The sequence below is a fragment of the Bombus pascuorum genome, chromosome 17, assembly GCF_905332965.1.
Source record: "Bombus pascuorum chromosome 17, iyBomPasc1.1, whole genome shotgun sequence".
In the NCBI taxonomy this organism is placed as follows: Eukaryota; Metazoa; Arthropoda; class Insecta; order Hymenoptera; family Apidae; genus Bombus; species Bombus pascuorum.
Window position 1 is genome coordinate 442,385 of NC_083504.1, and position 25,359 is coordinate 467,743.

Below are 25,359 nucleotides of genomic sequence, written 5' to 3' on the forward strand. Positions count from 1 at the left end.
TATGAGAATGGCAACATTGTAACATACGCTTATTACTTGGATGAAATGTCGCTCATCCGCTATGAGTTGTTGCTAGAAGTATAATTAGACGACAACACAGCCACTTGTTTATCGCTGGAGAACTTTAAATTGGACGTCACAATAAGGAGAAGACGATCACTGTGAAAGTGAGCCCCACGTTTTCGCGCGATGATTCCATATTCCTACGCGTTTCTGAAGCTTCGAAACAAGCAAGCGCTTCTGGTACTGTTCCCACGTATTACAAAATTTTTTTTTAATAATTGGAATCTTGAATTATCCTTACCTGAAATGTAATTACAATATTTGATTCTAATAGTAAATGTACATATTACTCTGTTCTTATTCTCAATGTTCTCGCGAGCGAGGGTTCCGAGTTAATTGGATGACCTTACATATGAATTTGAAATAGGAAACAATTATTTGAAATAATTTATTTCATATCGTCATTTTTAATACTGCTATTCTAAAATGTAGATAATATCGATTTATTTGGAACGATAGCAACACCTGTCTCGTTGGGAATTAAGCAAAAATGTATTTGAATACTTCTAAAAACTTTCACAAATGTATTATATATGGTATAGGCAACGTCTTGAAATTTCATTAGCACTGCAATTGAGACTCGAACAAAATATTTTGTTGAAGTATATCTTTCGCAGAGATCATAAAAATATTTAAACACTCGATTATCATTATACTAATAAGCTTCGATATGCAGTGGAACCATTTTTAACACATATTATATGTTGAAAATGGTTATTCATGCTGTATACTAATTTTTTTACTAAATATAGTTTGTAGTAAATTTCTTGTAACTTGTATACACGCATTTCCAGATTGGTTTCTAATTTTACCAATATAATCATGATAGTTGTTCCGTTATAGTACCAATGAAATTTTAAAATATTTAATGTAGCACATATAATATGTACATAAAAGTCTATGGTAAATAATCAAATACTTTCATGAACAATTGTATACCAGACAAGTTTTCAACCTTGACTTCTATTTAAAAAAAAAAAAAAAAAAAAAAAATGAAGCTTCCAACGCAATTTGTTTATTCTAGATTTTCACATAATCTTGAATTGTAGGATTTTCTTTACTTCAATTGTATCACGAATTTATGCTTACAGTATGCATATATATTATTCTTACTTCTTTTCCTTGATTTATTATCTTCCGCGTAGCTGTCTGAATTTCTCGTTGCACGTGTGTATCTTCTGCTTATATATACTTTTTACCATCTTCCAATCGTCTTTGTCTTATTTAAACCTCTTGTCTTCTAGCGTGCTTGTCAATCGTCAAGAACTTGTTGCTCGACTTAACAATTCGATGCCCAGAACGTTCTGTTATCAGAAGATATGTCGAAGAATAAGGGTTGCGAGCGCAGTAGAGTTCGCAAATAGTTGTTGAGATAAGAACGCTGTCCGTAGAACGAGTTTCAGTTCGCTACTCGAGTTGAAAGGAACACATGAATTTTTATTCAATATGGTTTGTCTCACTTTTTTAGGTTGTTTCCTTGTGCAAATAATTTTTTTATACTTTTTTATATTATTAGTTTTAATAAAGGATTATGAAGGAATGTTTCCTTCTTCTTTAAGATATTTTGATAAAGATCGTTATAGGAATTTCAAACAGCTGATTGTGATGAATCAAATAAAATTCATATAAATTATTTTGAACATGAGATATTAGAAATATTCATGCTTTATACTATACATATTCTGAAATCTCAAACTACCAATATTTTAATTGAATCAAGAGAAAATAATTTTTCACGTAGACAACTTTCACTTTTATATATAGTGTTCATTAAATTCCAGTATTACATCTGATAATTAATATTAGGAATTTTGGTTTTATTTATTATAGACATTTGATTAGAACTTAGAGAAATAGCTTAATGTGTCTTATACATGTAATATTTTATAATATTTTTAACATTTTTTTCTAATTTATTAATTTATAATTCCAATATTTTTATTAGAGATGTATTTTTAATAAGGAAAAGATATTTATTAATAAAAATATAATTTTAATTTAACTTACTTAAAAACGATTCATTTTTAATTTAATATTTGGAGTAACAGTTTGCAGTTTATATAGAGACAACATAATATTACTTTCATATGTGAATTCGTCGCGACGTAAAAGGAGAAACGTAAAAGAATTAGAAATAATTTCAGTTCTGAAAGTTATAGAAAAGGAAAAAGATCATTCGGTCGGATTATTAAACCAGTGTTATAGCTTGTACAGAGTGTTCGCGCTAATTAGGATCAGCGTTTTTCTCGTAAACGATAAATTTATCGAACAGATAAAAGAAGGGAAATATGAATGGTTTAAACTAAACTACATAATAACGATCATTTCTTTTCGTAAGTGCAAATATGCATGTGTATTTTGCAGTTGCACTATTTTTTTTAAGTGGGAAGCTCCCTTTTTTTGCATATATGAATCCTTTCATTCATTCTGCGAGAAAAAGTGTTAGGGTAACATGGTCGAAAATTGATTAGTTTAAAAGATATTCTAATTTTAATTGTGTAGAAATCATCATATGTGAGATAAAGAAGCTATAAATATGAGAGTACTGCGTTTTGTTTTTCCTTGTTTATCATATGATATTTTACAAAATTAAAGTTAGGATATCTTTTAAACTAATTAATTTTTTACCATGTTAACCTAATACTTTTTTCATAAAATGAAAGGATTCCATGTATTAAAAAGAAGTAAGGTCATTTATTTAGATAAATAGTACAACTATACAAAATGTACATGCATATTTGCGCTTGCGAGAAGAATATTGTTGTTAATATTTAGTTCATTTTGATCCATTCGTCTTTTCTCTCTTTCATTTTTTCCTCATACTTATTGTTTACGAAAAAGATGCTGATCCAAATTGCCGCGAACGCCTCGTATGCATGGCAATATCTGATAGGGACATCTTGATCTGCATCTCTAGTGTTATCTGTAGCGTAAACTTTTTTAGACAATATTTGATTGGCTCCAATCGGGCCTTTTTTGATGTTATTATTTTTTCTGTAGGTAGGCGCGTAAAAGTCATGTAAAGGTCAACTTCGTTTCTTTAGATGAAATTATATACTTTTTAATACATTAATCGGTTCAACTTGAGTTTTCCTACAAAAAATGATTTGTTTAGTAGATGTTTTGATTTTTTTAACTTTTATTTTGTAAAACTCACCGTACGAAAGGAAAGGATAACAAATACAAAAGTGGTGCCATACGTCTTTCCTTATCCTTTATACTTTTCCTTTCTTTGTTTTTATATCTATTATCCTTTGCTTCTATTAACATTGCATAAAGTTTTCTTTTCGACAATTTAAAGTAATAAAAATTTTCTTGTAATTTGTATAATTTTTTTCTAATATTTTTCATATTCTAAAGCTAAAATATTGTCGCATTGTCAAATTTTGTAGAGAAATTAATTTTAATATCGAAGTATTATTGAATTACAGTCTTAGTTTATTGCCATTTATTACCTTATTTTATATAATATTCATCAATATTTAATTAATATACAACATAAACAGCCTTAGTACCAAGAAAATTAAATTATTGCATTTTATCTTTAAACATTATTGATAGAACCTGTCAATAAAGTTAATTATCTCTATTCTATAGTACTATTGAAACATTATATTGAAAGATATGTTAAGTATTCTACTTATTTGTATCGATCGAAGTAGTCCCTTCTTTTTTCGTTTAGCTTACATTTTTGCTGTTATCGCTATCGATGTATCCTCTAAGAAATTATTTTTCTTCTGTCCGTTCAATACTGAATATGCTACTGCTATGTTACCTCCAATACTTTACTCACGTTACCTCACCCCAATAGCATCTCATTTATTTATTTGCATTCTTTATTACTAATTTACGCTTAACATAGCCGAATGCTGCATGAATCGTGTAACTACCATTCAATGTTTCGTAGGCATTATATCGATAATTGCGTGGTCTTGTGTACATATGAAAACAACGTTGATTATACATTTTTATCGTCGATGTAAAGCTATCACGAATTTGAAGTTATCAATCAATGAAAATATGAAAAGCATGTTAAACATTATGTGTGAACTTATTTAATGAATTTAATAAATGATCTTTTTGTTTTTCAGCCTTTTGATCAGCGCAATAGTCGTCCAGTGAAACCATATATGTCACAGTAAGTATATTTTTGATTTATGATCGAAACATCATTTCAGTAGTGGTAATATTTGTTTATTTTTCTCGTCTTCTTATCTTTAAAAGGGGATTGTGTTTAAATCTTTCTTAAAAACAATATTAACTTAATATTTCAAATACATAACTTAAATTACTCCTTTCTTAATGTGATTATCTCTCTCATCCAATCCTTTCTTCTTTCCTGTCCTCTTGCTATTTCTTGTCTTCATATACCTTCCATTCTGATCATTTCCTCGCATTCCCATATTAGATGCTGTATGATGGCCCGTACATTAGATTATTAGATGGCTGTATTAGATGGTGCCAAAGACGATATACTTTAAATCACATTTACACATGTATTTACGTACGTTTTATAGGTGAAAAAAAATTTTATCATTCATTTAAATAAGCATATATGCTGCTTGATCATATTTTAATCAGAAAAATATGCAAAATAAAAAGTTTTCGTTGTTGCTTTAGTATTGTTTCAATAACATGTTTCTTTTGATTAATTCAATTTTCGAACCTCTTTCTCCTTCACTAGCGCTATCCTTCTTTACGTTCTATCTATAGTTAGACGTGATATCTTTACTGGATAAGTGTTCAACTTTGATTTCGATTTTCTGGTACTTATCCAGCTTTATTATATTGTATTATAAATTATTAAATCTTTTTTAGCGCAATTTAATTGGGATTACATTAAAGTATTCAAAAAATTCAAAAGCTACAATTTTCTAAACAAAATTTGACTCGAAACATATGAAACATGTGACTTAATCAGTTCATAACACATTTTGATATTAATGATTCATTTGGGGCTAACTAGAAATTATTATTACTCTCGATGTACTTGTCGAAAAAATACCCTTTCACCGATTTCGATGATTTTCAAATATGTTGCCGGCGACATGATTCTGAATAACTCTTTCCTATATATATAATCATCGGCCTTCGTTTCCGTGATATTCCCAAAAAGCTATCGATAATATTACAATAAATTCTTTCTATAATTCGGTTGTCGCATTTCTGTTTTTTATTATAAAAATTATTAAAAATAAAAATTTGGGTTACTAGAAACAATTAGTTCATATTTTCGTTACATATATTTTCTTATTAATCAAATAAATAATTACATTACATCAAATAAATAATTACATTAAAACTTTGCTGATATTTGAGCAGCGTAGGACTGCGTGTTTCTCGGTCGCCACCTTTGTAACCTTAGTGCACAGTCGAATAAGCCATCACATAAACAGGTCTCGATATTTATATATATATTAGAGCCTAGGGAAAACCGTGCAAAAATTAAGTCGTCACTACTTATAAAAATTAACATGCAAGACAGGAAGATTCTCGTTTTGCGCATACGTGACGTGCGACGAATGTTTTCGACCAAAACAGGAACATTCTACTCATCTCTATCTGTCTCGCAAGAACGCGAACTTTGTTGATCTGCCCTGTTGATTTTTTACGGCTATACACAATTCAATTTTATTGGTTTTTCCTAACGGTCGTTAAACCTCTTTATACCTCTTTATATCGTGATCGTATACATATAGAACCAGGATACGCGTATCGGTTGTCGGAGTCACATAGCAGGTTTACGAAAGTGTGTTGCGGTGTTGCAGACTTTCTTGTAACGTCAGACTTTCTTGTGCGTTTAGTACATGATCAGAAACATTTACTTTTTTAAATTTTCGATTCTTCATAACTTTTTTATGTTTTATAATTTTCGAATGAAAAAGTACATATCTAACATTTTTGCTTCCTGAATCTATTTACATAATCAGCGAAAAATGTGCATCAGCTGGATTGTGCGTTCGTAACAGCGTATGCGTTAGTATTGGTCATCGGGAACCTTGCGGCGGACAAGTATGATTCATTATAACATGAACATACTATATATGAACGAGGTTTAAGCGAACTTAAAGCTCCGTACACAACTATATATTCGAGGCCGCAAGAAATATCTGTTATATATAACTTAAAACTTAATTAAAAGTGGTTATCATCAATGTGTTGAGTTTGGGTTTGCGACAGTCTTCTTAATCCAGCCGTCGTGAGGTGGATGGCAACGCTTTCGTGACATAATAACAAATTAAGTGTAACAATAGCCGAACAAATAATTAATGTTTTACGAAATAGAATAATTGTTATTATTTTAAGCAAGTGTAGCCGGCCGCCTTGCGTCGGTTAGATTAAAGAAGCTAACCCAAACTCAAGCGCAATACATACATTGGTGATATTCATTTTTAATTGAGCTATAACAGTCATTTCTTGCGGCCTTGCATATGCAGTTGCGCCTTTATATCCGCCTGACCCTCGTTTATAAACAGAAGATAAGCGGCCGGTGGTCCACAGCTGACATTGATGTATACGCTGCCACAGACGCACAGTTATAGAATTCACTGATTTTTCACTAATTACATAGTTCCGTAGATGTCGCGGGGAAATGAATGTTTTAATGATAAACTATAAATTAATATATACTTATGTACAGGGTCTTCAAAGGTCATTTGCTATGCCTTTTAGAGATGATTCTATACCTTCCGATCGATGGAGATTTGTTAAAAAAAGTGACTGCAAAATTTACCTTGAACATGATGTTCAAAGTCTAATTTTCTTTAATCGCAACCTGTAGTATTCATCACGAGGAACAAAGGTTTCAGGGGAATAATTTCGAGACGCGCAGCTACCATCGTTTATTTGTTCGTAAACACGGTTAATGATTTGAAATATTATACTTCGAACTCCCAGCCGCGAAGCTATGAAAAGATGATGGATTAAATTTTAAAATATTTTTTTGCTTGCGTCTAGCGACTCGCGCCTGTGAACTGGAAAATAATTTTATGACAAATATGTTTTTCATCATCCTTCGTAAAGAATGGGAAACATACAATTCCACACGATAACCCACTCGACGCAACACATTTCAATGCTAAAACTAGCATTTTTATCACAGCAATCCACCAATGAATGTCGAGAGAATTTATTCTCAGTGTTTTTAATTATTTAATTTACATCCTTCCCCCATTTTTGTTTTAGGGTTTAATCTAGTTATTTGTAGATTATAGTTTTTATTTTGGAGATACCTTTTTACTTCATTTTATCTCTTTAGTTTCTTTTATTTGTTACTTTTTAAACTTATTACGCAAAGATATCCTTCGCGGGTCATTATATACGAAATTTTATATATAAAGTCAGAATTTCTTCTTACGCTTATCTTATATTCTGCATTGATATTTTTATCTCTTTATTCATTTATATTCTTACGCATATATATGTCTTTATATGTGTATGTTTTTATATTTTTATGCCTTTGTACGTTTATATTTATAAGCCCAAGAAATTCTGTCTTTCCTAACACCAATAACGTTATGCAGCCATTTACTTGTCACAGTTACTTGTCACGGTCACGGATTCAGGTATTTCCTCTTTTTTAACCTTATTCCAGCATTGGTCGAGCTAGCACGCGTCATAAGAGTTTGTTACGCGCTATTAAGTAAAACCTGCGAAATTTCCGTGCAGGTCCTCGAGGATCGCTCTGTGCTAATAACATGGAGGTAGTCACCTACTGAAGAAAAGTTACCAATCATATTAAATTGACCACCTATTTGAAATCATTGAAAAGGTAAGGATTTATGACACTGCTGAGCGGGCCCTAAGAGGTGTATAGGCTCGAAAACTCTTGAAGGGCCAACAGTGTCATAAAACACTCGGTAAAAGAAGCAAACTTTTACCTTCATCCCTATCTTGAGCGATCAACAGCCGGATAGATGCAAGAAATTAGTCGTCAATAGCTATCGTCTCCTTTTTGACGAAAATGAAAGGTCGTGGTTTGATCGTCACACACGAGGGATAGAGGCGCGAAGGAGCAGTTATCAAGAGCAGCGTAGTCCCCCGTCTAATGACACCCCCAGGTCGTGGTCCAACTGCCGGACACGACAGAGTCATATACGCACAGTTAGTCGTATAGTACGGGCATCCTCCGTCTTACGAATTTCAGGGATCGTGATCTGATCGTCGAACATAAAAGTCGATGTTGTATCATATCTAGAAGGGGCATTACCTTAATAGTCGTGCATCCAATAAAACCATACGTTCCACACATTTGTAATTAGCTATCTGACCTACAATTCCTTTCGAGCGTCAAGCCGCTCACAATCGCGAGTTTTCGCCACTTTTGAAAAATCGAAAATACTTAGACAACCAATCTGCGTGTTTTACCTCCGCCGACATCTCGCATATGAAAGACTATAAGAGCTTTATCCCGGATGAGTTTAGTCAGTCTGCATTAACAACTTATTCACCATTTCCTTGAGTCTTAACTCATTTCCAAGTTAGAAACATTTCACACCAAACACATACAATTTATATACAGTTCGCTTTAAAATAAATTTTACAGTTCTTTATACTAGCGATTGATCTCTGTTATACCTTTATTTTACTGGCAAGTCATCTTTGTCAGCCTTTCGTTTGGTGGAAAATAATTTTTGTCATCCTTTTATACTATTGGCAAATAATTTTTGCCAGCCAATCACTCCTGTGACAAATAATCTTTGCTGTTACATTCTTTCAAGCCTAGGATGTCAAACAAAAATATTAGTGTTGAGGTGTAGTGTTGATATATCAGAGAATAAAGATAATGTTTTTATTGTTATTTTTGCCATAGTTCTAATATTTCTTGCGATAGATAAAAAGCCTAATATATAACTGATTTCTGCATTCACGTTTGAAATGCAAATTGCAGATGTCAATGTAAGGGCTAATAAAACATTAACATTTTTTCCTAAAGGATAGTTCATTTGTCAGCCATGCTGTCTTTGAAATTCATATTCCTCGTAATGAGTATTACATGTTGGAATTAAAAAGATTTTATCTTGAAAATTATGCTCAAGATCAATTCTGCGGTCGTTTTTTTTAATAGATTTCTACCGATTCAAAGGTGTAGAGTCATCTCCCAAAGCAATGACAAATAATTTTTAAACATTCTGTACATCGGAGGAACATCCTATAACTGCATAGAGGTATGAAATACTGGGCTACACATAATAAACAGGACACATGGTAAGAAGTAAGGTTGGAAGGCCAGTGCGTTGCGTGGCCAAGCTGAAAAGAATTCACTGCAGTGATACCAACAATTTTTTGCTAATATCTCAAATTTAAGGCCACGCGGGAGTTATATAAATAGGAAAATGTTATTCAAAATGTTTATTTCTACATGTTCAAAAATCGGCGGAATCGAGCATTCGGTAGGCTTGTAGATAATTACTCCGCTTTCATATAATTTTGACATATTTATAGTATAACTATCATCATTATATGAAATATTCACGTTATTATATGAATCTATATAAATCTATATAAAATCTATCGCATTATGTATTGAAAATGGTAAACCTTGGACTTTTCCTATTTTTCTCACAAATGTATCACTTATGAATAAAAATATCCTAAGAATTAACAGCATGAACATACTGTACGCAATGAAATGTCTCTATTTACAAAACACGTTGTAATTTAATTACAATATATCTTAGTTTATTATTCCTGTTGTTCTTATAATCTTCTAAAAATTAATCATTATTTTAAAGTTATGGAAATTCTTTTTTTTTACAGTGCTCTTAAAGAATCAGGATACGAAAGCGATTCTACTCTGGTGTTCCGTCGCAAGGAAGATATCAGCCCGCTGAGTCAAGTTGAACAAAGACTGGCCTATAAAACTGTTCAAAGCGGTGGTGACGTACCTCTTCATGGCTTTCGTAAACCCGCTCCAGAACGACCAAAGGGTAAGTTCTCAAACTCATCGATCTAATTCTATTTGTCTTTTTAAGTCTATTTCTATGTTTTTAAGGCATTTGCAATTATTATTACATTCTCTATGAATATTTTTCTTATTTTTTTTGGTGTTTGATATGGTTTGATGTCATTTAAGCAGGCATGTTAACATATAATTGATCGATTGCCACTTTGAGTTTTTTATATCTCGTATTTAATTACTAACAAAAGTTGTGTTTCTGCTAAGACTCTGCATGGTCGTTGTCGTGTCATTAACTTTCGTTTTATTCTCAGAGCTTCGAATGAAATTATACTTTCACGCCTTTAAGCATGACGGTTTTAATCTTTATATATCACCTGAGTTCTTATTCTTCAACGACTACGAGACTCTAAACTATCATTTGGTATCGTAAATTCTTCAAAAATCTTCGTTAAAGGTAGTTTAAGGAATATTTTTTACTGTTAATAGCGTTAATAAATTTTTTTCGTTGTTCATAACGTTTACATGCGTAATAATGAAGTAACAACTTATGAGAGCGCAAAGAAATACTATTGCTCGAAAGTATTTGGATACTTGCCGATATTTGACAAGTTATATTTTGATAATAAAACTACGGTCAAACAACTTGTTATGATCTTATTCTTTATAATCATCACAGCTACGTATAATAGTAGATATATTATAAATCAAACAAATTGAGTTTTGAAAGTCAGTGTTCTATATAGTACAAGGTGTGACGGGTAACAATTCCTAGGAGAGTGAATCTGTATGAAAAACATAAAAAAGATGAATACAATTTTTTCATGCATTTTGTTCGACGATTTGTTTATGAAAAAATCAAGCACAAATATGCGAACTTGCTTAATTCTTGACTACATATATATGAGTGAACAGACAACAATCACCAGGTTATTGTACGTACGAAATTAAGTTCAAAATGTGAAATGAAATGTCATGAATTAGCATCGTATGTACATGCATTTTTGACGATTATCTAAATTGAATTTTTTCGAAAACGAAGATTCCAATGAGAACATCTTATTCTGCATTTTCGATTTATTTGTTCAAGTAGAATAATTTTCTTCCAACTATTCGTTGAATGAAACTAACTCATGCATAGTTGATCTCTCGAGATGAAAAAATTTTTATTCTATATTTTCGATTTATTTTTTCATATACTGTAGAAACTACCTTACTACTACTGTACTGTGATTACTAGAATACCTTGCATATCTAATATTTGTAACTCTTAAATATTATAGAATATTATTATTATTTCTTTGATATTAACACAAAGAGTAATATTTAAATAGAAGATGTATATGATAGTAAATACTAAATAGTAAAATATTTTATTGCTATGTTCTTTAATGGACAATTTAGGGTTATAACCTGGTGATTTCATAAAAAGGTAGTGATTGTTGCTTCTAATTTTTAATTCGTCAATAATTTGTATATTTCCGTAAAACTCACATATTGTTACTACAAATCGACCAAAGTGTCCTGATACTTACAACAGCTCTTGAAAGTATTCGCACATATAACACAGAAAATTTTTATGAATATACTATGTGCATTATTTCAAAATTTCATTGCCACTGTAGTGAGACATGACTGTCATTATTATATTCGTAAAATTTGAAACCAATACGAGCACATATACATGAAACTAGTATACAGCAGAAATAGCTATCTTAAAAATGTGATAAGTTAAAAATGGTTTTACTGAATATCAAGGTTTATTAATATAATGGTAATTGACTGTTCAAATACTTTTGTGGGTTTCTGTGCAATGTATACTGAAACAAAATATCTTGTAACTTGAAAATACAGGACGTTGAAAAATTATTTGTCATGACTTTGACAGGTGATTCTCCAGCTTCGGATAGCTGGAAATCTGTTAATAAAAAAAGTATTTCAAGGTCAAACTTCTTCATTGCATCGTGTAGTGCTCATCACGAGGAATAAAAGTTTTAAGACAACTACGGATTGAAATTGATTTTATTGATAACACATTTACATGTGACACACAGGTAAATTTTATATAGTGTATTATTGATAAAGCTGCTAGGAATTATCCTTTAACACGTCAAATATATTTATAATTAATAAGGAATAATGCAGACTAGACCGCTATATATTTATATACGTATATTATCGCATATATTTCACGTGATAAACAATAATCTCTAGCAGTTTCATCAATAGCATGTTATGTAAGTTCTATCTGACTGCGAGATTTAAATATATTCGAAATAAAATCACTTTTATATTGTATATAATTAATCACACTTTTAAATATTTAATTAATAAAACATCTTTTCCTAAAGGAACGGTTGAGCTGATGGTTCCTTTGAGACTTTTGTTTCTGATTGTAAGTACTACACGATGAAATTAAAAAATTTGATTTTGATATTTAAGGTCAATTTTGTGGTTATTTGTTTTTAACAGATCTCCACTGATTCGGCGGTGTAAAATCACCTGCTAAAGCCATAACAAAGAATTTTTTTATCCTGTACATTTCCGGATTTGTTCCAGACTGATGAAATTTGAAGATATTTTCTATAGTATATTCATAAAAGATTTCTACAAGCATTCAAATACTTTCATGAGCGTGTAAATTTTATTTTGCTTATAAAAGTAGTTGAGTCACATACGAGGATGTTTGTAGGCCGCTTATCAATCGCCTATTAAATTATTTTAATGTAAGCGCTGCATAACCGCATTTCAATGTAACCAGCTGATACAATTTCCACGTAATACAATCTGTTAGGAGCCCGCGATTATTTGAATTTCACCTCCCTCGAATAATACGTTAAGTGAAAAAGTACGAAGCATGATTCATAACTATTATTTTAGCTGTGCCAACAAAAAGTTTTCAGCTTAAACGCATACTTTTTTCACGATATCCTTCTTATAAGTAGTTCTTTAGGTTATTCACCGCACCGCCTCTTCTCGGTATCTATCGATATTGGTTTGCGATTTAATTTTCTCCGCAATACGATGCACAAGCAGTATCATCACCTGAGAAGACTTTTCTGATGTTCACACTGCGCCGGATTAATATCTAATAAATATCTAATAAAATAAAAAGAAAAAAATGAAACTAAATAGAACAAACGCAACATCACCAGCTTTAAAGAGACTCTTTTCTTCAAAATTTTTGGTGAGAGGGTTCCATGAGCGGCACACAATTTGCGAAACGAACACGCGATCAAAGCAAACAATCAACACTTTGTCCACAGACGACACGGGGATCGAGTATTTTCTGATCTCGCCCACTTTGACACGGATCCGTGTTCATCGAAAAAGTATCTCTGCTACTACACCTGCTTCGTCATCAACCACTTTGTCGCAACACGAAAGATTATCCTCCAGTGAGAGTGGAATGACCAAGAAAATGGACGTTCGATCAACTATCACAAAATCAAAGTGTCTCAGAGATGACAATTTTACCAATCCACAACTAGGTAGTAGAACAGTCTCAAATGTGGTCACAGGACCTCCTTCTCCACCTCGAAGACAATCTTCTAGAAACAGCAAAACATTGAAACTGTATGCATCAACTGCATCAAATCTCAAACATCAAACCATGGATAACACACAATCTTTTAAATCAAGACACAAGCAATGTTTTACAGAAGATGGATCCAAGGTTAAATCACTGAAAGAACGGTTTTGCAGCAATCTTGACAGGTTCAAGCAGAGTCGAAAAAGTCTTTCAACTTCCACTTTATTTCGAACGTCCTCTAATAGCTCGATCTCGCCTCGGTCTAAAGTTTCTACTTCAGTGTCAATTCCATTGAACAAAAAGAACTCGGATTCATGGTTGTCACAAAGTTTACTCGACACAGCTACGGTGGAAAGTTTCGCGGCCGATAAAAGCCGAACTCGCGTTTGCGTAGATACTTCTTCTTCGTGGAAAATTGGTTACGGATATTCCGCGAAACCTGACTTGAAACGTGGACTTGAACATAAATCATCCTCTTCTTCGAAGATGGCTTCGAAATATGTAGTTCCTTCCCCAACAAAGTCAAAGAAGTTGCATTCTATGAATGAAATCGGTAATTCTATATCTTATCTTAAGAAAACTAATGTTAGAGGGAGGTTAACAAGAAAAGAGCAGGAAGAATCTTCTAAAAGACTCGCCAGGTCACCGGTTGATTTATCTTCCATAGAAAATAGGAAGCATTTGCAGAAATATAGAGACAAAAGTAGCAAAGATGTTCGCACGACAGTATTACCATCAGGAGCTGTTGTCAAAAGTTCCACGACGATGTATTCTGCAGCTTTAAATAATGCAAAGCAGAGAAGTCCGCAAGACAAATCTTTGAAAGTAATAGTTACTGTGTCTTCTAAAGGACAGGAAATATTAAGAAACCCTGTAGACTCAACTTCAACAGCAAAATCAACGTTTGCTTTAAAGTCGTCTTCAGCCACATCTTCCCCATCAGTTGTGCATAGATCGGTATTAACAGACACCAGGAAACCTAGAACGATAGTCAGACAGCATGATAAAATAGGTTCCAGCAGGAAGTTTACGTCCTCGTCTGATGCAATTAGCGAATCATATACAAAGAAGGGACTAAGACCTCATACCATCGCCAAGTTTCCTACACAAAAGCCAGAAACCATAAAAATTAGTCCTGACTCGACTAAAAAAAAACTTGAAGCAAAGAAGTCGAAGAAGGACAAGAACGAAGTTACTACGAGAACGAAAAAAGTAACAACTGGACAAAAGTCAGATTCAAAAAATGAGAGTATTAATAAAACTAATATTGAAAACGAGGAGCCTAATATTAAACAGAATCCGTCATCAACAGTGAGTAAACAATCACCCATATTAGCTATAGAAAAAACTAAGAGACATCACGAAGTAGCATGTTCTGATACATTTTTCCAGAATCTCTTTTTAAAATCAGTTTCCTCAGCTGTTTCAAGTGAAAATGTCTCTTTTAAGAGATACAGTGTTAGTGAACGAGCGAGGATATACCAAGAAAATATCAGAGAGGGTAGCAAATCAGAACCTTCACTAAAAGCTTTGAGTATTTACTTAGCTCACAAGCGTCCAGTATCAGATTCAAAATTCAAAAACTGGGAACGTGAGAGTATCTCTTCTAGGAGTTCAAGCCCATACGGTGTCAGCTGGCCTGGAAGATCTGTATTTCATAAAGTGAGCAAGTTTGACAGTCTTCTAGGTATCGAAGACTTTGGATCATCGAGTATTTTACATAATCGAAGCCCAGACTCGGCAAAAGAGCGTTTGAAGGAAAGAAGTTCAAGTGAGCCGCCCTTGAAGACCTTGCCAGAACATTCAGGCTCGAAACACTCATCTTCACGAACTTCTTCACCATCTCCAGTTAGATCACCAGCCTGTAGACGCATTCGTACATTGAAGCAAGAAAAATCAGAAATTCCTAATACAATTATCGCGAAGAAGATTACAAACAAAAGTGCTGGAGAAACTAAAGAACTGCAAGAAATCCGACCTAAGTTTGGCTCTAACTTATCATTGAGCACGAATTCTCTGTACACGTCACCAATTGGTCATGAAGAGTATCATCAATATGTACTGGAAAAGTTACACGACAGAAGGAGATCGAAAAGGTATCAGGAACTTCACGATTTCTATTCGAGCCTTGAAAGATTAGGCGAATTGGAGAGGACTTTTTCTACCAACGACTTACGACCAAGGATGAAAAACGAAGAAATTATAGATTATGATAGATGGAAGAAAGTAAGGTCGCACGAGAGAGCTGAAGTCGAGTTCAGTGCTCTGTATGGGAAGCTGAAGGCTGTTCAGAGGAACAAAGACTTCTTGTTCAGCACCAAAGATATTAGTAAGTTTAAATGGCACGGTGACTGCAGCTTAAGGTGTAAAGAACGATCTGTTGAAAATATTATTCAACATTTCAACAAGCTCCAATTTGAAGAGAGCGATCTAGAATATTCTAGAAGAAAAGAAATCTCCTCGAGAAAAGATATGTATAAACCGCTTTGGCGAGGCACTTCTGTACTAAACGTGGCAAGCACAATGCAGAAGAAAGCGAACAGCTCTCATAACGAGAAATCCTTGGATCATACAGATCATCCATTCTTACAAAGAAATCTTGGTGGCAGTAAAAAATTTTGGAGCAGTTTGTCTATTGAACAAGTAGCTACTTTGAAGAAACAGCTAAACGAAATTTACGGTAGCGATAATTTGCAGAGGTTTACACCTTCGACATCTTCAAAAATGAATCCTGAAATTACAGAACAACGACAAGAGAAAATAAGAGAAACTGATAAACACGATTCTTTATCGAAATATGAAATTGTCGTTCCACCTCAAGTCGAATCGCCTGATGTTCGAGATGATGGGAAAGGTCTTCATGTAAGATGTCACTCTATGATCACATCGGATATATCTCCAAGGGATCAGAAATCGTTTACGGATCGTCCAGAATTGAAGTTGAAGAGAAGTGATTCTATTAGTCACGGGAAATGTACAGAAAAATTTGAATCTGATAAAACTCTATTCAGAATCCCTCCATCTATGAGTGAGTTAGAGAAAAAGAGACTATCTGTGACACTTGGAAAAGAAGTTTTGTCAGTTCTATCACTTCCATTGGCTCCCCGTGAAACTCGAGGCAGCATAGCAGCTGCATTAGCGGCTAAGAAGATGCCAAAAGCGACTCGTTCTGCGGCTACACCTAGCGTAACCAGCACATCGCCTAGAAGCTGTTATTCTCTGGAGCCGTCAAGTGTTGAAGATTCTTCGAGAACAGACTTGGGGATCAAAGAAAGCGACTTCCTATTGGTCCTAACCCCAAACAGCAAGAGTCCATCTGATAGACAGCGAGTAGAAAACGTTTTGGAAGAATGGTCCAGAAAACCTCCTCTTTTAACGATTGCTATACCTCACACGACTACTCAGACCAAAATTTCAGCCCAAAATTCTGGCAGTGAAAGAGACAGTATGACTGAAAGTTCTGAAACATCTGTAAGAACAGTTATTCAACGAAATATAGAGTCTCAAGATGTTCCAACGAAGATCGAATTCTTCGAAAACGTTGATAAAATAGAAATTGATCAAGATCGTAGAAAAGCGGAGCAAACAAGATCAAAATCAAAATTGAAATCAGGAAGATTGTCTTCTTCTCAAAGTTTTGCAGATTTGAAAGAATTATTCGGTGAGACGGAGTCGGCAAAATATAGTACCTTGTCTTTGTCAAGGTACAGAACACGTTCTATTTCCCCAAAAGCATATATTACTGAGGAAAAAAAAGAAAGTAGCCCCGATAGGGAAGTGGCCACGCGACCCTCGTTTCGCTCTTGTTCGTGCGACCGTGAACATGATAGGCCTCAGAGCATTAGTCCGTGTCGTGCAACCATGCGATCGAATTCATCCTGCAGTCTCGAGAGCATTTGGTTGCGTAGTTCCTCACCAGACCCGGGAAAATATTGGCGTGCCTATTTAAAGCTAGTAAAAGATGGTACGGTGAGACGTTTGAAGGCCAGATTTGAAAGTGCCGAAGATCTTCGTGGAAATACAGTCAGGACGGTTCCAGTACCAAAAAGATTTCAGAGCGATCCTGAACTGGCCAGATGTCTTCTGAGGAAGGTGGACGAAGGTAAAGTGAAGCCTCATGAGTTTGCGGACGTAGCCTGGTTGCGTCGAAGGTACGAGCCTCGCAGAGGAAGAGCTCGCCGCAGAGGCGAGTCTCCGCCGATTCCACGTGTTCCTCTGAGACGAGAGGACTTGTCTATGCCTCACATCGATGTTATCAGTAAGACAGCTGAATTGAAGGATTCAGCTACAACTTCTACTGTGACTAATGCTAGGAAGGCAGAGACTGACGAGCTGGAGGCGAAAAAGTCTGTTGAACGTATGAGAAAAAAGTTCGAGGAGTTTGCTACTCAAAAAACTTCGATCCTGGGCGAAATGTTCACCTCGTCGCCGAATATGCACGAGCTGAGAGATATCGCCCCTTATCTAGCTGGTCAATGGATAGCACATAGGTATCCCAGTCGACGAGATAACATGCGCTCGTTGTCCTCGCCACCCAATCTCGCTGTCAGATGTGTTTCCTTGAAAAGTAGAACGAATTCCGCTCCCACAAAGACACAGATCAATGATAGAGGTAAAGTGGTAAACCAAGTTGGTGAACGCACCTTATCAAAAGGTCCATCGTCAATTTTGAAACAATCAGATGGTTTTACCAGTCAACCGTTTGATCCTGCTAAACACAGGCCGAGGTTTAGATATCAACCGCTTCCTCCGCCACTATCGCCGACCGTTCCACAAAAAGCCACTTCTTGGTGGTCACCAATTCCCATCTACACTGCTCGACCAACTGTCACTTTCGAAGGTCTGAATATTCATAACTGCTAAAATTACTCCCAGTTTCATATTTATATATTTGGGTCTATAATCATGTGTTTTATGTTTAATTGAAAATATTTCTCTTGTTAGCTAAATTATCTTTCACGCGAAATTCCCCATTTTATTTAATTTATGATAGAAGTAGTGAAACAATTACATTATTTCCTTTGGGAGGAAGCAACATATTTGTTGGATTTTAAAATGCTTTCGTTTTTATCATCATTCAAGTTCTTAGAACTTTTTTTAATACGCTTTAATTGCAAATATAGATAGTTAATATAAATAATTGAATTTACAATATAAAGTTTGGAATAATTTAAATGAACAAATATTCAAAAATTTTTTATTTATTCTAATAAACATTTCAAAAAGAATAATTTATTTTGTTGTTTACCAAATAATCAATTAGGAGAATTAATTGATACTTAGATAGTAATATTTTCTCGCTAAATGCTTTTTATTCCTAATTTTTCATTTTCAATTATTAATTTTAATAGTTTATATCTAATTTTTTAAATTACTACGAATAATTTTAAGAAGGATGTAATTTGTATCGTTTGAAATATTCTTCAGATAATTTAAAATGAGTATAAAATTTTATAACATAACTTGTACAGGTTTGTAGTTAAAAATGCAAATCCAGTACATCACATAGAAACACGATAAAAAAAATATCAAATTCCCAAAACATCTTCCTCTCGTTCGCAGATTGTCATAATTTAAGGAAAAAATACGCATAGAATTTAAAAAAATTAATTAACTAATAACGAAAAGAAATTAAAAATCGAAGAATTAACCGACGCCTGATGCGTGCGGATCTACCCAAATATCGGGGTCTTGAATTTAGGGATGGGCCAGCCAAGAGAAGCTCAGGTAGGATCTCAATATATCTCAGTATACTTGAAAGTTTTAGGATCCCGAGGTTCGACTCGGGTACCAGCATGAAGGGGCAGTGTAACTTTGCATCGACTCGGCGAAAGTTGGACGGAATCGGTTGGAGACCCTGATAGATTCAGCTACGTATGTATTAAAAAGAGAATGCAATAAAGAGTATATCTCTATGAATAAACATTATATTTAAAATTTTGAAAGATTATTGTTACCTTGATAATAATTTTAAATTAATTACAAAACACTTTAATAATTTTACATAAAGAATAAAGTATAGAGCTAGAATATAAAGGTATTTAATAAAAAATTTAATACAAATTTTATTACAAAACTAAACTAAAAAAGAAAAAAGAGAAGAAAAACTAAAACTGTCCGCTAGAAACTCTATACAAAAAATGAAATGTTTTATAGCCTTAGCATGCAAAATATTTCTTTCCATCTCTCCTTAATAGTTGGATCTTACCGGGTTCTCGAATCGATCCCATCCGATTTTGGCTGAGCCAATTTGAAGTTCATTCATGTTTATATCCGAGTGGAGTTTTGGAATCCCGAAACATTCGGGAATTTAAACAGTACGGGTATACTCTGCAGGTACCGATATCCCGCTCGAACTTTTCTCGGTCGGACTTGATTCTGTAATAGACGCGTACCCGGACACCTCTCGACGCAAGTGTCAAATGCTGAATATTAATAGAACTATTTTGAAAATATAATCTGAATGTTGAAATATGTTTCCTGCTAAATACTTCGTTGGAAACGTGATTTGTTCTGGGATACCAATATCGATTAATGCCGAGCAAGAGTGCAATCCATTAATCCAAGTCAGCATTCAATGTTTACAGTGAACTCACAATGCTGAGTGATAATTGTTTCATGGTTATTGTAGTGCGGCTAATTATTACTTTCCTTTTTTTCGGCTCATCCATAGAATACTCGAACGCACCTCCACCGCCGTCAAAATCTCAGCACTACAGAGACGCCTGCCAAGGTAATGCTATATGCTAATCATTTTCTTCTTTTTCTATCTATATCCATCTTTTTTATTTGCGATCTATTAGACTCACATTTCATCTGCACTACCGCGCATAAATATTTGGATACCTGGTGTAAAGAAGAAAATCGATATTTCTGCTATATTTTCAAAATTATGATCGAAGAACATTTTTTTTTTAGCGTTAACTGCTTATCTTTTGTCATAACTGTGAGATCAAATGTTCTACCTTTAAACTGAAAGAAAGAATATAACTGCATCGCTGAAATTACACATTTACCTCTATTTACCTCTATAAGCAGCTCACTCTGCACAAAATCTATATGAATTTTTGAAATGTCGTTAGAAAGCTAGGAAAACACTTTAATCAGTTTAAAATTTCAAATGAGGCGTCTCTAGACGCTCAATTTTTATCCACCATCAATTATATATTGTCTTTTTATTAATTACCAACCAATACCATTAATATCAAGTTTTTGCGAATATCTGCAAGTGACTTACGAATGTATTTAAATACGTGTAGAAACTTTTATAAATATATTTTATAAATCTGATGCGAAACATTTTGATGTTTCATTAGCGCTGCAAGGCATGACTATCGTTGTTGCATGGGTAAATTGAAACAAATCCGAAAATGTATATGGAAGTTATAAAATATTTTGTTCAAGTATACATTTCGCAAAGATCATAAAACCATGAGCAGTTGATGCAACCATAATTTACACAAATAGAAGGATCATAAAACTATCTAAACAGTTAATTATTTATGAAGTTCTAAAAAGGTTCGATATTCAGAAAGATCATTTTTACGTTTTTAATACCTATTATATATATATGTCGGAGATGAAAGGACACCGGGTCCCCGTTGGAGTTGCTTGGAAAACCTCAATACTGTAACATTTAAGAAATAACCCAACACAGTCATTCGAAATTTGTGACAATGAGCCATTAGGCTCGAGGCGATAATCGGTCGCCGAAGCGTAGCCACGGTCGCGGGATGAACGTTCCGCCTAACAGAGATATGAAGTTACATAGCTTTCCTTTAAAGAATTGGCAGTACCGACACTTGACAATAAAACATTGTAACAGCCCCGCGGCTCGTCACACAGAGACCGCATTCTTTGAGTAAGATGATCGCCAGATGCCGATGCATCATTCACAGTTTATGCTCAGATAGTCTGAGGAGCCGCTACAAATCTTAGGACTTAGTTAACTAAAGTCCTTCCGATTGACAAACAGTCTTTATTCTATCCGCCCGTAAATCTGTCACCTATTGCGGAAAGATATGGGAGATCAGATTTCCTCACGTGCGACGCTTCCCGCCAGGAACTCTCTCTCTCAAAGGCGGTTAGAATCTTTTGCTAACCGCCGATATAGAAATTAATCAATTAACAGCAACACCCATTTCCCTCACCTTCCGTGTGGAGGCTTTCTTTGACGAATCCGATGATCTCGTGCCCTTAGGCACACCCCATCATAGTTTTCCTCTGCAGCGTCGTCGTGACGGAAAGTCATTCCCTTTCTGGCAGTCTCATTAGCCATACGCCTAATGTGCTTGTACGATCGGTGAATAATCTACGTCTTAACAAAGAGCTAATCAAGCGATCCTTGTATCACGAGTAGTAAGTCGAGTCCGACTTAGACTTCGAAGCAAAGTATATTCGTTATCCCGTGGACCGTGGATTCGCTATTTCGAACCTAGGGTCATTGTCATTAACGTCTAGTTACCGCGTCCGCTTGTCAATCTTGTATCAACCATATTTGTGTAATAAACGTCTGTGCGACAACAATGAACAGCACCGGTGAAGATTCATTAAACGCCCTTAACGCCAACCCGACATATATATATAAATTATATACAGCAGTCACAAATATTTTGTCACTTCTATATATAGTATCAGATTGTTCATATTTGATCAATATAATCATGATAGTCGTGTCTCACTACAATACTAACGAAATTTCAAAATATTTTATATAAGACGCATAATGTATAGTGTGTCCGGTTTAACTTGAAATGCTCAAATAACCCAAATAATATGAGTGGTACGAAAAAATGTCTTGGAAAAAAATTGTATGATATTGAGGGAAATATACTATACTCTTGTCTATTGATCTTTTGACGACTTTAAAACGTCCTATGGAGATCATTAAAATTTTTGAATAGGAACCTGTCTTTTCTATTATTCAGATTTTTATTATTCAGATGTTTCTTTCGTGTTATTCGTTATCGAGATATGTGTAATATGGTACAGTTTTCGCACCATTCATATTTTTCGATATATTTGAGCGTTTCGAGATAAAATGGATGTGCAGTACACATATGTAAAAGTTTTCCGTGGCAAGTATTCAAATACTTTCGTGAGCCACTATAGTAACTATGTACAGCAGTTTGAGGTGAGATTAGAGGCCAAAATTAAATTAGAATTTCATTTGAAATGTATTTTATATATTTACAATAATTTAGAAGTGTACAAATTATTCCAAATATATATGCTCCATAGTGTACCTGTCATCTTTCTTTTTTTCATATAATTATTCGCGTAAAGAATGTTTATCTTCTGAACAATGATTTTACAGAACATTTTACGAAAGCAATCATAGTTTTTAAATAATCAATCGCTTCTCTTTTTTTATTCACGCGAAGCTGCTCGAATTATTTTCGTGGCATACCGCTGTTCGAACGAAACAGAGCATGAAATTTGCTCATTGTGCATGACATGAAACGCTTCCGTTTACATTAGGGGAAGTATGCGATTGTTTCGCAACGAATCGAGTACGGATTCGATTACGGAAAACGTGAGGCGTTCTGTAGCATAAAAACAATCGTAAATGGTAAATTATACATGCATGGTTGTTGACAGTTTAATAATAGACAGTATTGTGCGAAAGTCGTAGGTCATCTACGATAGTTACATATTTTATAATCTTTTATATAAATACGTATATACATAATTTATTATGTTTTTAAGAAATATTTTCAAGTGATGTTATGTAGAAACAAGTCTTCCAAAGTTTCTTTTACGGCACTGTATGTTTGTAGTTTCTCGTGGTTCATAAACTTTTTAGAAATATTTCGATGAGTATACTTGTGAATAAAATGTTATAGAACATACAGGGTGCGCCGTTAGAATTCGGACAGAATTCAATTTGTAGTTCCCACCATATTAGAATTCAGATGTTTGTGCTGATTGACTCTGAAGTTAGTTAAATATGTCAATAAGTCTTCTATAACCTCAAAATGACAGAACTCGTTAAGCAAAACCCGGAATACGATAGAAGAGCGGCGATTATAGAAAGTCTTCGCGCCGGGAGAACGCCGGTCGAAATTATAAAATTCGGAGGAACGACCGTTGGCTGGCCCACAATCTCGAAGATGTTCCTGTTGTGGGCAAAACCAAATTTCCAGCAAGTGTTCACGTTTTGAGCGTTGTCTCAAGTGAGGGCGACGTCATGCCTCCGCACTTCTTCCAAAAAGGCGAAAGAATCACAAAGGAGGTTTATTTGGAGGTCCTGAAGACAGTAATAAAGCCGTGGATGGAAATTACGGCTTCTGGAAGGCCGTATTTATTTCAACAAGATGGCGCACCTGCTCACACAAGTCATCTTGTTCAAAATTGGCTCTCTGACAATGTGGACATGTTTTGGTCGAAAGATTTCTGGCCTCCTAACAGTCCCGACCTAAACCCATTGGACTATTACGTGTGGGGCGTTATCGAGAGACAAACTAATAAATGCAGGCACCCCAACGTCAACTCCCTACGAGCTGCTATCGAGTCAGAATTCGCGACAATTAAACGCGACCAGTTGAAGTCAGCGTGCTCGCGCTTTAGAGCAAGAATAGAGCAGGTCATAGAGGCAGAGGGTGGTTACATAGAATAAAAGTTCTCAGCAAGGACCCTTTAAATGAGATATAACAACATTTTCATGTGTTTTTGTGTATTGACTTAAATAAACAACTTTCTGCACAAAACTTCTTTTGTCCGGATTCTAACGGCGCACCCTGTATATGAAACAATTTTGAGTCAGCAATGAGAAAACAGACACACAATGGGAATAAATTTGTTAAAATACTAAAAACAAAATGGTAAGTAATATGAAATGAGTTTATTGAAAAATTGTTTGAGAGAATTTTTAGAATAACATTTATTATCTTATAATTAATTATTTTGAATTATACAATACCTTTTCCGCAAATTACAAATAATTTTTGAAGTAAACACTTTTTAAGAATTAACGAAAGATTTAAAACGTTGTAAATGAGGTATAATGATAAGAAAGTTATAATACAAAGATTTGGCTCTAGCATTTTACACACATTAACGTTATATATATTATATATAATACATGAAAAAAAATTCAAGTCATATATAAATACATATCCAAATCCCAGAACCAGAGTGTACTAAGTTAATTTTCTAATTTTAGGCGAGAACAAATCAGATTTATATAATCCTTGTAACAAAATATGGACTTAACATCATCTTTACACTATTGTATTTAAAACTAGACTAGAAAGGATGAAAAATTTGGTATAGGAAACACAACAAATTTTATTTGAAAAAACGATGGGCTTAATATAAAAATGTGGTTTTGGGACTTTATTGATATTAGTTTATTGTCGATACGACATTGGTAGCAAGGAAGCTTATATGAAGAAGCGTGTGTGAAGATATACTGTTACTTCGATTTACAAAATTACAGAAACTGATCATAACAAAAAGACACTTCGTTGCATGTTTCATCAGTTTTGAATTAGAAATCTTTTCAATTAATAATGAACTACATGTATCATCTTGTGAAATGTGCAACTTTGTAATTATTAAAACTTTGAACGTGTCTAAAATGCATTAAAATTCAATAGAACTTTTATAATCTATAAGATTGAAAATTTTTAAATATATCTATGTCCGTTTAAAATAAAAATAGGACTTTTCAGACACGTGTAAATAATATTATTAAAAATTTGAAGGATGCTATATACACAAGATAGAAACTAACTAATAATAAAAAACATTTGAATTCAGATAATGTAATCAAATGTTAAATACTGAATGTTAATACAGTATTACATGTTAATACTCTAGTACTCTCATGACAAATTACAGGAGTCGGACAAAATAATGAGAA

The 25,359-nt window shown here is 33.9% G+C and overlaps 1 protein-coding gene across 1 annotated transcript in view; it reads left to right on the forward strand.

The window, feature by feature from the left end:
* Positions 1–25,359, forward strand: part of LOC132915422 (uncharacterized) — a 383,223-nt gene that overhangs the window by 291,138 nt on the left and 66,726 nt on the right. Inside the window, exons 21-24 of the mRNA XM_060975216.1 lie at positions 4,155–4,201; positions 9,823–9,992; positions 13,228–18,333; positions 20,167–20,226. Of these exons, the coding sequence (XP_060831199.1) occupies positions 4,155–4,201; positions 9,823–9,992; positions 13,228–18,333; positions 20,167–20,226 (5,383 nt within the window). The remainder of the gene's footprint in view (positions 1–4,154; positions 4,202–9,822; positions 9,993–13,227; positions 18,334–20,166; positions 20,227–25,359) is intronic.